The sequence below is a fragment of the Aedes albopictus genome, chromosome 2 (genome assembly GCF_035046485.1).
Source record: "Aedes albopictus strain Foshan chromosome 2, AalbF5, whole genome shotgun sequence".
In the NCBI taxonomy this organism is placed as follows: domain Eukaryota; kingdom Metazoa; phylum Arthropoda; class Insecta; order Diptera; family Culicidae; genus Aedes; species Aedes albopictus.
Genome location: NC_085137.1, coordinates 122,923,721 through 122,938,004, shown reverse-complemented (window position 1 = coordinate 122,938,004; position 14,284 = coordinate 122,923,721). Strand labels below are relative to the sequence as shown.

At 39.8% G+C, this 14,284-nt stretch overlaps 1 protein-coding gene across 1 annotated transcript in view; it reads left to right on the top strand.

Moving 5' to 3' along the window:
• Positions 1-13,252, top strand: part of LOC109419403 (serine protease filzig) — a 285,431-nt gene extending 272,179 nt beyond the window's left edge. Inside the window, exons 6-8 of the mRNA XM_029853205.2 lie at positions 1,721-1,836; positions 1,973-2,092; positions 12,488-13,252. Coding sequence (XP_029709065.2) covers positions 1,721-1,836; positions 1,973-2,092; positions 12,488-12,652 — 401 coding nt within the window. The 3' untranslated portion in view covers positions 12,653-13,252. The remainder of the gene's footprint in view (positions 1-1,720; positions 1,837-1,972; positions 2,093-12,487) is intronic.
• Positions 13,253-14,284: the final 1,032 nt, after the last annotated feature.

Genomic DNA, 14,284 nt, shown 5'->3' with positions numbered 1-14,284 from the left:
ATCTCGAGATAGCGTTGCCAGACGATGGCGAGCTCGCTGTGGCCCATCTAGAGGACTGCTGGAGAACAGTAAAAGCAGCCATCAACGACGCAGCCGAGAGCACCATCGGGTACGTGGAACGAAATCGACGGAACGAATGGTTCGACGAAGAGTGCAGAACGGTTTTGGAGGAGAAGAACGCAGCGAGGGCGGTAATGCTGCAGCAAGGGACTCGACAGAACGTGGAACGTTACAAACAGAAGCGGAAACAGCAGACCCGCCTCTTTCGGGAGAAAAGGCGCCGTCTGGAAGAAGCGGAGTGGAACTGCTGTGCCGTTCCCAAAAAACCCGGAAGTTCTATCAGAAGCTCAATGCATCCCGCAACGGCTTCGTGCCGCGAGCCGAAATATGCAAGGGATTTGGACATAAGCCTTTTGACGGATGGACGTGAGGTGATCGAAAGGTGGAAGCAGCACTTCGACGAGCACCTGAATTACATAAAGGACGTAGGCACGGGAGACCACGACAACGAAGGGAACGACTACGCCAATGTAGCAGAGGACGGAAATGAGCCAACTCCCACGCTGAGGAAAGTTAAGGATGTCATTCACTAGCTCAAACCCAACAAAGCAGCTGGTAAGGATGGTATCGCAGCTGAACTCATCAAGATGGGCCCAGAAAAGTTGGCCACCTGTTTGCACCGGTTGATTGTCAGGATCTGAGAAATCGAACAGCTACCGGAGGAGTGGAAGGAAGGGGTAATCTGCCTCATTCACAAGAAAGGCGACCATTTGGAATGTGAGAACTTCAGAGCTATCACTATTTTGAATAATACCTACAAAGTGCTATCCCAGACCATCTTCCGTTGTCTGTCACCCAAAACTAATGGATTCGAGGAAAGTTATCAAGCTGGCTTCATCGACGGCCGGTCGACAACGGACCAGATCGGAACACGGTAAAACCTCCAGAAATGATGGTATACCAGGTTCGAAAGCATCTCCTGTTCATCGACATCAAAGCGGCATACGACAGTATCGACCGGACAGAGCCATGGAAAATCATGGATGAAAACGACTTTCCTGGGAAGCTGCCAAGACTTGAACGGTGGTCTAAATTGCGTTAGAGTTTCGGACGAACTATCCAGTTCATTCGAATCTCGCCGGGGACTTCGACAAGCGGACGGACTCTCATGCCTACTTTTCAACATTGCTCTGAAAGGTGTGATGCGACAACCCGAGCTCAACAACCGCAGAACGAGTTTCACAATATCCGGTCAATTTGTTTGCTTTGCGGACGACATGGACATTATTGCCAGAACATTTGGAACTGTGGCAAAACTGTACGGGACTGCGCCTTATGCTTATGTTTATGATTGATTGATTGATTGATTGATTTATCTCCATTACAGAGACTTTCAGCCCTTGGCTGGTTCGTCTTTTGCTTCCGTTTATGTTCCTATATAATCACTGGAGGGAGATAGATGTTTTAGGCATTAAGGTTATTTAAACTGTGACAATGGGATACTTGTATACTTTAGAAATATACTATCTACGCTAATCATTATTAGGTACCAATTTCTTGGAATAAAACTGAGCCGGACCTGGTGTTTGTATTTTTTTTTTTTTGGTTCACTTAATTTTTCATTTTCATTCCAAAACTGAACCTGTAATAGCGTTTCAGCACCACTAAGTTTACTCATCATGGATTTCCTCCGCATTTTCTTCCCCTCGATCTCTTCCAGTGCCAATTTGCATGCCATCAGACGAAGCTGACTTTACCGGCCGAATGGCGACAGTAACCGGATGGGGACGTTTAACGTACGGTGGCGGAGTGCCCTCGGTGCTGCAGGAAGTGCAGGTAAGCGAAATGAATTTTGCATCCAATCGAGGCTGTTGTTCTTGGAAACTTAATCCCCATTTTGCGTAAGCTGACTATAATAACATCACCACTTCTGATGCCATTTTGCTCTCCGTTTCGTCCGTTCGTCCAACAGGTCCCGGTGATAGAGAACAGTGTCTGCCAGGAGATGTTCCACATGGCTGGCCACAACAAGAAGATCCTGCCGTCGTTCGTTTGTGCTGGCTACGCGAACGGCAAGCGAGATTCCTGCGAGGTAAGTTTCGTTTAGTCTAGGGATTTAGGTCAGCCATGGGGGGAGAGTGTTCCGTTCATTCTGTGACCGTCAACCGGAGCAGAGCTGATTCTTTCATTTTCTAAGCTTCCAAACCTTCCAGCAATAGGAATGTTTCCTTAATTTTATGGAAATAACAAACTTTGAAATATTTTTGTACTGCTTGTTCACTACTAAAATTATACTTATTCAAAAAAAAAATGCTTGCAAGTATGTGATTCAAACAGCATAACCGTTGAAAAACGTTTAAACTTCTGCAGTTCTATACAAAAACAATCTACTAGCTACAGACAACTGTTTAGTTCTAAAATTAAATCCCGCTGAATTAAGTCACCCCATCTAACGGTATCGATTTTCCACACGGAGATACGCTCCGTTATAATGGCAACATTATCGGTGTAATTGAATAAGTTGGAGTTCGCTGAGACTTGGGAACTTTTCTCCCCCAGGGCAGGGAAAATAAATGATTGAGCGATGCATCATTAGTGCGATGATGCCGAGCAACAGAATTTAGTTTCAATTTAGCAATCGTCCAAGTGGAAAATTTAATTAGCTAAGTTCAATCAGAAACAGACATTCTCGTTAGCATTACTGCAGGGTGTAGGACAATGTTTATATGTCTGGTATACTTCGTAGTAGCTATTCATATAAGTCTACGTCTAGTCGTTGTACTAATGTTATTGGACATGGTTCATTGCCTCTGATGTGTCGATACCATGTTTAGAGGAGTCGAATTAATAGAATCAATGAGATTGCATAAAAATTGCGAGTGAGTCCATTTTGTATAAATCATTCAATTTCAGAAATAAAACCCAATAAAAAAAAACAAGAACGTTACAGAAACACAGCAAATATTCTTAAAAAGTTTACCAGTAAGCTTTCTGTCGATAAGGACATCTATTCCATTGGAGTTTTGAAACCACCGTTGCATTCGATAAACACTGGCAGAGAATGAACAAATTAAAGTTCTAAGTTTATTTCCACACATCTACAATGAGTTCGTAATATAAACAGAAGAATATGAATAGAAAACCGTTGAAGATCATTTTTCCATTCTACCCTTCAATCGGTATTCACAAACGATGACTACCGTTACATATCAGCAGTCTATCATGGAAGCCGAGTGGGCTACGTTGATATAAATAACCCATCAACCACTGCGCGTGTCTTCCACGTATCGGTCGGGAAAAAACTTTTTCCTTCTGATAATATTTACTCCCTTAATGCAAATATTCTGACCTTAGAATGGGAAACACTCCAATCAGCAACGCGTTAGCATTGCACAGTGGTACTATTTGTTCGAAAAAGCGACCATAAACATGTTTTGTGGATATTGCGACTAACTGTATTCGCTGCATTCCACTCCATTACACCGAAAGCCACTACCCCGAATCATTCAAGAGATCACCCGAAAATCGTTGGCCGCGGACAAGTTAGGAGAAGTTTATAAAGGTTATAAGTTAGAAAAGGGTAATCAGCAACGAAGAATATGAGTATGATTCTCCAGCATGTTCATTGTTCATCATATTCTAAGAAAAGGTGATTTAGGTAACGATTTTCCCGTTATTTTTGTTGTCCTAAAAGCTCACTCGGAACAAAATAAAACACTACAAATAGCGGTTATTTGCTTTATTTTAGATGGGATAAATATGGGAGCACTTCGTTTAAGATGGTTCCGTTCCCCTAGGTTGTGCTTCATAAAAAAAAAGGTTCTTGAAAACGAAAGAAGCGGGGCCATGCGAGGTTTCAAGGGTTTTTCATGAAGGGGAGGGGAGGGGCTCAGAGGCATTACAGGTGGCTAGAGGGGCATTTTCAAGGGGTTTCGGAGGGTTTCAAGTGCAAGGGGGTCCGATGGGTTCTTAGATGGATTTCGGTGGTGTTTCAGAAGGTTGCAGAGGATTTTCGCGAGTTTCAGATGTATTACAGAGGTATTTTCGGAGGTTTATAAGCGTATCAAGCACATTCGAAAGCGTTACATAAACTTTTCAAACGGTTTCAGAAGGTATTCAAGACGTTCCACACCGATTACGCTTGTAGATCTGAAGACTTATATTCAAGGGAACTTTCATAAACAAAAATTGAACTCACCACTTGACAGCACATAGTGGCATGATTTTCATTCAAACACACAATATATGCTTGTAGATTCGATGATACAGGGGATGGCCATAATGTTTGGGATAGGCAACTTTTTTTTCTCTCACAAAAAAGTTCAACATGCTAGAACTTTTCATAGAGCGCATCAAAAAATCTCAAATTTGACTGTTTGTCAACCTATTATATGTGCATCATTGGTACAAATTTGGGCTCGATTTATTAATATTTCGCAAAGTTAGAACCTTTCGTGTAAAACACTATTTTTTAGACAACTCATTTTTGAGCTGTCATATCTCGGAAACCAGTGAACCGAATTGAATGAAGTTTTGAACGTACACTAAAAATATGTAAATGCTTCACAAACTATTAAAACATAGGTACTTTTTAAACGTTCAAAAAAGTTATCATAGATTGACACTTTGTGGATTTTCTCGAAAAAATGTAATTTTTTTACATCAATGTCAATAAATTTTAGTGTTGATATCCAAAGATTTTCCACTTCTGATATCAAATTATCTCTAATCAGATATATTAGAGCCTGTTTAGGTTGAAGGAAGAACACATTTAATCATTTTTGTGTGGTATTGTAAATTTGATTTATTTTCCTCTATATTGGTAAAAAAAATCAACCCGGTATAACTTAACTCGCCGTGAAAAAATATTACATTTTATAACGTCGTATTATGAATCAATATATTGTTGATACACGTTAAAAAAAATATTCAATTCGGTTAACTGGTTTCCGAGATGTGACAGTTCAAAAAATAGTCGTCTAAAAAATAGTGTTTTACCCAAACGGTTCTAACTTCGCTAAAAATTAATCAATCGAGCCCAAATTTGTACCAATGATGCACATATAATAGGTTGACAAACAGTCAAAATTTGAGATTTTTGGATGCACTCTATGAAAAGTTACAGCATGTTGATTTTTTTTGTTGGAGAAAAAAAGATACCTATCCCAAACATTTTGGCCATCCCCTGTAGCTTCATTTCAGATTTTTCTTGTGCTTCCTTCAGAAGTTCCCTCTAGAACTCTTTCAAGATTCCATCGGGGATTCATTCTGGGACTTCAAGGAATCCCCCAGCTAACCACATATCGTAAATCATTGTGTGGAAAAAATCGTATATGTTTATATATTGAATCAGAACTGTATAATAATATGTATGTTGACAATGATTGCGTAAAATCGCATTTTATGCCAAATGAAATTACAATTTCGATTTGGTTTCATATAGTCGTCTCCGGTCGTAAAAGATGCTTGATACTATCGGTAGAATCGTACAGAATAGGATAGAATCATTAGATAAAACATACGTTCTGAGTGTCAAGCTTCAAGTTCGGTAGCATCGTATATGTGATTTATTTGCTTCGTAAAAATTGTCGCATTACATCTTATAGAAATCTGCTAAATGGAGCTGCCATCCTAGACGTATGATCAAAATCGGTGCAATCGTTCTTTGTATACGATATAAGAATATTGTATACTGATCGTTTTCGTCATACTTGCATCGTATACGAAGTGAACGAAATCGTAGAAATCGTATACAGTAATGTTCCGATTTTATCACGCCCCTTTTCAAAAATGTTTTAAAATATTCTACAAAAACTATACGCATATTCAATATTTTTGACGTTGCAAAACGCTCCTTCAATATTCATCTTGAAAACGAGGGGAAACACTTGATCTCAAATGTAACGGCAACTGAATGAAAAATTAACGACTGACGCGTAGAGGCCGTAATAACATCGGAACATTACTGTATTCATGTTTACAGGCGCATATGATTGTTACCGCACTTTTGATAGTCGAATTTTAATCTTGGAAATCGTAAATGGTTTTATATACATATTTGTACAATAGAGAAAAGGAAAAAAAATCATCAAAAATTTGTTTTTTTGTTTGGTCACATACCAACTATTGTAGCAATAATTTCAACCAAATTTGAAGGTTTTCATCCTTTTTTTATACAGCATAGCATAGTATTCAAAAAGTATGAAAAGTAGTGTATAGATTCCAACAACGATGTTAATTCCAAGCCTCTTGCAAGGCACCACTTTTGTTGCCACTCAATGCACAACAACAACTCTCCTACCACAATTCTGGTGCCGTATCATGCTTATTTTTATTCGTTTCATCCCATTCCCTTTGAACTCTTTACTTCCAACTTGGCAATATAGCGAATAGAGATAACACGCAGTTCTCAATCAAAGGACCTAAGTTCGATTCCCACTGAACACCAATTGTTTTTTTTTTTTACTTGAATATTTTGGGGCGTATATAGGTACACTCAATCGTAATAAGATCATGCGTAATCGTATATTTAGTCGAAGAAAATTGGCGAAATCGTAGAAATTTTTCGAGAAATCGTAAATCATGTCGGATATAATCGCAGTAGTCGTATATATGTTTAGATATGGCCTCCACTTTGGTATAGGCGTATACTGTTTCGTGCATTGAATACGACTTCTTGGCTGGGTAATTCCAGAAGCTTCGGGAGATTCTCCTAATATTTTCTTTTTGTAATGTCTTCGTAGGTTTTTTATGGGGTTTCCAGAAACATATTCTGGAAAAACTGAAATTTGAAAGAAAGTTTTGAAGGAAACCCAGAAGAATTTCATCACAGGAACATCTGGGAGAATGCCAAAAGGAAATACCATAGAAATTCCAAAAGGATCTGCAGTACGGAGAAATTCCTGAAGGAATCCAAAAGATAGCTGGAGAAATCCTGTATAGAGTTGCTTAATACAATCCGGAAGAAATTTCTGAAAAAAATCCTGGATAAAGTTCCCGGAAGAATCCCGTGAAAAGATTCTGGAATATTCGCGGAAGATTTCTCGAAGGAATCTTGGAAGAAAATCCCAGAGGGATCCCGAAATGATTTCCCTGAAAAATCGTGGAAGAATTTTCGGCAGGTATCCCTCAAGAGCTTCTTGGAGGAACCTCGGAAGAAGTTCCTAGAGCAATCCCAGAACTAATTCCTGGAGAAATTCCAAGAAGAGTGTTTGAATCATTCCCGGAATTAGTTTCGGAAAGAAAGTAGTTCCCGTTAAGAAGTTCCTGGAGAATAGTTGGTAGAAGTCCTTGTAGGAATTCCGCAAGGAGTTCTCGGAGCAATCCCAGATGGAGATCCCGGAGGAATTCCTGAAGGACTTTCCGGCAGAATTCTGGAAGGAGTATCCCAGAATAAAACCCTTGAGGAATTCCTGAAAGAACAATGGAAGGAACCCGTAAGGAAACACCTCGGGAAATATTGAGAAGAATTCCAGAACGAATTACTGAAAGGAATCTCTCTGGAGGATTCCCAGGTGGAACATATTTAGGCTTCTGACGAAATTCCTAGAAGAGTCCATAGAGAACTTCTGAAAGAATCCTAGATAAACGTCGTGGAAAAATATTGTGGAGAAACCTCGGAAGGAAAAGTTTCCTGTGAAATTCATGTGGAATTCAACATCGAAGATCAGTGGGAGATTACTTTCAAGAAGTGCTGAAAATGTCTTTTTACCTTATTTAGATTCAATCGCCTACAGCTCATTTTAAAAGTTAAACCTAAAAATATGAAATACTTGTGTGGCTACATCAGCTCTACTAGAAAAACCGCTTTTACTTAACCCTGTTGGGGTCTATACGACCCAGAAAGGAAGGTTGAACGTGAACGATGGCGTACGTGGTGCGAAAATCCTAACAACTTAGGAAGGTTAAGTATTTAAGGCTTATGTCGTCGACTATCTTCGAAAAATACTTGCATGATGCCCTCACAACAAAACGCGCCGCCAACTTCCAGTGGGCATCTTAGCACCGACGAACCGACGTGACAGCTAGAACAAATAAATTCAAATTTGTTGTCCCCGACGCCATGATGAAAAATAGCCGAACAGTACCGCCTCCTCTATAACGGTTCGCGTTGTTTTGATAGCTTGACTCCAAACCCCCGTGTATTCATATGGAAAGAGGTTCGCGTCTGCGCTTATTTGACAGAAGCGTTCGCTCGCTTCGCTGGTCGACCGTTAAATTAGGGGGGGGGACAGTTTTGAATCACCACTGTCACGTCGGTTCGTCGGTGATCTTAGTACTATCGCGACAAATCAGGCGCCATCTGCTGGTGCTTGTGTTAGTGAAATCGGAGAAACATCAGACTCTCACTTGCTGATTGGTTGGCAACGGCTCTGGCTGTGATTTTACCCACGATGAAGTCATATAGAGCAAACGTTCCAATAGTGGTGCTATTGTAGCTCCTGGTAGTAAAATAATTGAACAGTTTATAAACCCATAAACACAACAAGAACTGTTGAACTTATTTTCAGTTTTATAAGGCTCTTGTAGTTATCTTCAATCATCCGTTCTAGATCAAGAGCAACTGTTCTCGCATGAGAACAGTTTGGTACATGAAAAAAAAAACAAGAGAAATTCAAGCATCAGATTTTGATTCTCATCGTTCTATTGATTGGCAGAACACTTACCCGGAAATCCAAAATAAGGCTATGCCTATGCACTGGTGAAGTCAGTTAGTTAGAAGACGTTAGAAAACTAGTATTCTCCGCATTCCTCAAAAGGTCTCAGTCTGTTTTACAAGGATGCGACAGTTTTTTGTATGCCGATTTTGAAAAGTAATCCCTCTGGCACGCTCTAATTTGTGCCCTTTTGTAGATTGAGCATATGAGACCATACATCAAGGCAATGGTGGGCAATTCTTCTTCCTGATGATGATTAACCTGGGCTTGTTAGGGGAATATCTGTAAGTAAAATAAATCGCGTTAAGTACTGTTCCTTTGAATTCCACTAAGAATTTGCATCCTTGACAGATACGTATTTCGATCTCAACTATAAGGTCGTCTTCAGTGTCTTGTACTTGACTTGAGGACGTGGCCGGTGCCGGTATTGATCCAAAATGTATGAACCATTTATATGGCACTTTGAGAATAATTGGAGTATCCCTACCCCTTATTCAATTGGATCTCAGTGCTATTCAAACCAGTTCAGATCAAATGCGGAGAAGCAGCCATTGACATGTACAGTCAGTCTAAGGTAAACAAATTCTGCCATGAGTGCGTTCGGAGATTTCTATGAGAAATCCTTCAGGAATGCTTCCATTGATTCCTATGGAAATATCTTAGATTCTAAAACTTTCTCCAACGTTTTCCATTAGGATTTTTTGGTAAAACCTTCCTTGGATTCCTTTCGATGTTGCTCCATGGATTTCTTTGGAAAATCCCCCAGGAATTTCTTTCGAAAAGTCTTCCTCAGAATTCTTTCGAACATTTTCCATGCAACACTTCAGAATTTTCTCTAGAATTTGTATGGTAATTTTTGTTACAGGATCCTCCTGAAACCCTACGAGAATCCTTTCAGGAAATCAGCCAAGGATTATTTTAGAAATGCATTTAGCAATTCTTTAAGAAAGATTCGGTTCGGGTGGTGCTTGGAATCCAGTTTGACTTTCTATTTCACAGAATTGTAACTTGTTTAGTGGCTTAGTTGGTTGAAGCGCCGGACTAACGATACGGAGTCGTGGGTTCGAATCCCACCAAAACTAGTGGTATTTTTTTCACAAATTTATCTCTCAATTTGTCAATTTGTGCCTTTGAAAAAAAGCTTGAGCTTTTTTATCAATTTCTTACAGAACGTTCTCCAATGATTTCTGTTGAAAATCAACCACAGACAGCTTCAAAAATACCTATGAAGATTATTTCATAAATTCTTCCTGGGATTTGTTAAGGAATTTCCCTGGAGATTCCTCCATGAATGTGTACAAGGATTCCAAGTTCAAGGAAAACTTCTATGGATTTCTTCCAAAATTAAGCCATAGATTCCTTCAGAAATTACTCCGGGAACTCGATCTTAAAATCCACCAAGATTTTTACAGAAACTCCTCCGACTGTTTCTGAAACTCTACTTAAGAAATTCTTCCGGGGATTCGTTTGAATAATTCATCGGAATATTTTCCAGGAATTTTTGTAGAGGATTTGTTTGGATTGTTTTTATCTATATTAACGAGATTTTTAGCCCTAGGCTAGTTCATCTCGGGACCCACGCTTTATTTCCCTTCCGAAGGAAGAACTCATATTTTGTGAGTTTGTCGGGAGTGGGAATCGATTCCAGGTCCTCGACGTGATAGTCACGAGTTCTAACCATCACACCAGGTCCGCTCCATTTTTTGTTTTAATTCTTTCAAAGTTTCTTTTATAAATGCTTCTTCAGAAATTTCCTGAATATTCGTTTAGAAATTCTTTCAGGTATTTCTTCAGGAATTCCAAAAACATTTGTTCTGGGGATTCCATTTAAAATACCAATATATGTACTAGCGTGGTTCAAAAAATCGTTTTTGCTCCACACCGCTTATTCGATTCCTAACCAGATTATATGCCTCCTCCCAAAATTTGAGCTCATTTGGTTGAAAATTGAGACTGCACAAGCCCATCAAAGTTTGTATGGGAATTACTATGGGAAAATGATGTTTTTCATTCGATCGACCATAGCATTTCCCCAAGTGCCTTAGTGGGTTAGTCGACCCTTGGTAATCCTAGGCTACTCTATCAGCTACAACTTTGCCGAAGACCACATTCAAATCGGACGCCTCATTAATTAGTTATCGATTTGTATCCAACTGGGCAAAGTTTAACAGTGATTCTCCAGCTTCCCAGCAGGCAACATTGCTGCATATGGCGCCAAAGATAGCACACTGAAATCATGGCTACTATGTTCCACTGCAAAATGCAGTGATGCCCATCGATTAGTTTAACCATCATGAGTAAAGATTTCGATTCAAGATAAAAATCGGTAACTAATTAATGAGGCGTCCGATTTGAATGCGGTCTTCTGCAAAGTTGTAGCTAATAGAGTAGCCTAGGATTACCAAGAGTCAACTAACCCACTAGGGCACTTAGGAAAATGTTACGGTGGATTGAATGAAAAACATCGTTTTGCCATAGTAAGCCCCATACAAACTTTGAAGGGCTTGTGCAGTCTCAATTTTCAAAAAAATGAGCTCAAATTTTGGGAGGAGGCATATAATCTGGTTAGGAATCGAATAAGCGGTGTGGAGGAAAAACGATTTTTTGAACCACGCTAATATGTACATGTGTCCAAAAATTTCTTCAGGGATTCATCCACAAAATCTTACAGAAATTCCTTCGGAGGTTCTTGTAGTATTACTTTCAATGATTCCGGCAGGAAATCCCCCAGAGATTCCTATAGGAGTTTATACTGAGTTTTCTTCAGGATTCCCTCCAGATATGTCTCGATGTATTACCCCAGAAACTCATCCTGCATTTCTTCCAAGGATATCTGCAATAATTTCCCCATAGATTCACTATGAAATTTATTTATAAAATATTTCCTAGGAATTTCTACAAAAATTTCTTCAGAAATGTCTCGAGACTTTTTTTCTAGGGATCTTTGCAGTCGCTTATCTATGCGTGTCTTCAGATAATCAGAACTTTATCCAGAGGTTCTTGATAAATTCCTCCTGGGAATCCTTTAAGGATTTCTTCGGCTATTTCTCCAGAGATTTATTCTAAATTACTTCACAAGGTTTTACAAGGATTTTACTGAAGATTTATTCACTATCAACAACCCTTGTATCCGGAGGGGAGCTTTAGTGTACTCATACGTTCATAAAATGAGAGCTTCGGAGGAGAGTCCGCTTTCTGACCACGGAACTCCTTGGGGTTATTTTTCAGAAACTCCTTCTAGGATTGATTCTGAAATCCTTTTGTGGAGATATTTTTATCGCCAGTGACTGCTTCAGAATTTCAGGCATTTAAGGAATTTCGGCAAGGGTTTTCTTCAAAAGTTCTAATCAGATTTGTGCTCTTGAAAATCGGAATGAATATCATGGCGACTATTGTGCCAGCCATCTTTGGAATAAATCATGTAATGTTGCTAACTTAATTTCAGTTTAATAAAAGTCAATGATTGCTTACATTATTTACAATTATTACAAGATTGAATAAGAAGAATAACTTATGTTTCCGTTTTTGATATTTCACAAACTGTTTTCAGTCATTAGGTATAACAAAAAGTATTGCAAAGCTTTTTTACCAACGGTGATGCCACTGTGCATTTGCATTACTTACTATCTAATATTTCCCACAGGAACCGAAACCTCAGCCGGTCCTTGAGGCTGACCCCAGACAACCCACAGATTGCGTGCAGGTGTATGAGAAATCTTCCAAACTCGCCTCCACCTTAATTACTTTTCATCTTAATTTTAATTTCGCCATATTTAAGTTTCGAATTGTAATTAACTTTTGTTCCTCGCTTTTCTCCCCCCCTCTCACAGGGTGACAGCGGTGGTCCACTGGTGCTGCAGCGTGCGGACGGTCGCTACGAACTGGTCGGAACGGTATCCCACGGAATTCGCTGTGCGGCCCCCTACCTGCCCGGAGTCTACATGCGGACGACGTTCTACAAACCTTGGCTGCGAAGTGTCACCGGTGTGAAATAGACTGGACCTACCCATCAGGACGATGACAAGGACGCCGACAAGGACGACGACGACGACCACGTCGACGATGACACGATGATGATGAAGATGGAAAGCCGCCTTTTCCTCCTCGTTCTACCCCCTCCCCCACAAGTCGTCGCAGTTTAATTAGTTTGTAATGCACGTGCGATGGATGGAACATTTTTGGTACGCTTGCGATGGGTGATTTTCGGAATGAGAGTCTGTCGGGAGAGTGAGTGTGATGTGTGTCTGTTCGAATGAGTAACCGAGCTGTTGAACCGTTTGTTGAAACTGTTGTAGCGAAATTTCGTAGGTAGTTACGTTTTAGGGAACAAATTGCAATAATTTATCTAGCGATTAGATGGATGTGATTTGGAGTCATTGTTAAGGATTAATTTATTATTGTTGTTAGTTTATTTAAATTATTTATTGATTAGCTTGTAAGCGTGAACCCGATCAACAAAAACACAAGGGAATCAACTGAAAAGTAAAAGGGTGGGAAGCAATGACACGGTGTAAAAATGTGATTATTTTAATTTATTTCGAACGGAGAAAAAATAAGAAATTCCTATTAAAGAAAACAAGTTTCCTTTTCTCTCCCAAAAAAGCAATATCCGAATAAACCCGTTCCCCCCATCACATGAATAAAACCCCACGTGTGAACATCGAAAGCGATAAATTAGACCTTTGTGCAATCAGTCTGAACACGCTTCCCAGCCTTATGGCTTTAAGTCACGACAAACGGCACAGTTATAATGACTATTCCACCGAGGATTCTTCCGTGTTCAACATTGGTCATGACTTTGGATATGCCAGGCCGGGTCAACGATAACGAATGGTGGGCTGGTAATTTAAACTTCATGCAATTTTCCACTCTAGATAAGTACGAAATGGCACTGGCTGTACCGTGGTATGTACAATCAATTGGGAAAATCGTTTATAATGCAGAGCATTTGCGGCGCTAATGAATTAATTATGACAGCTTGAGCACGCTTACTAATAGTGCAATTAGTGAGTTTTTAAAGCGTTTTCGATGAGAACGTATATAAATAGAATGCTATAGGGGTTTGCCTGGGTCCCATATAGCCGAAGAAATTTGTGTTCTGAAAAACTATTTTGAAATGGTCAACTGGCAAATAAAACTCCCAGACTATGGAAAAACAGAAGGATTTCCTCATATTCATGAAGAATATAACGATCATCTTGGTACATCATTCGCAAAGCAAATAAATTCACATGTTAAATCCACTTTTTCGTCAAAATCATGCCGTGGCTGTCTAGCCCGGCCCTACGCATTACACCACACCTTCCAGGATATTCTAGAGCAACAGGCAGGAGAGTCTGTCACTTTTTCACAATCTCCGGCGAGTTTAGAACAAAACAGTTCACCCAAAATCCATACGCAGTTTTCTCCATTGTTTATCGTTGCTTCGATAAGTTCGGTCGTGGTCAGTTTACTGGAAATGTTCTGGTCCGTTTTCGATCGGCCGTCGATGAAACCGGCTGGATAACTTATCATAAATTCATTAACTTTATGTTCAGGGTACGCAGAATATGACACCGCAAGTGAAAAATAGGCAACAAAGACAGCACGGCAACAACGCTTTGTTTTTTCGTTAGCAGATAATGACA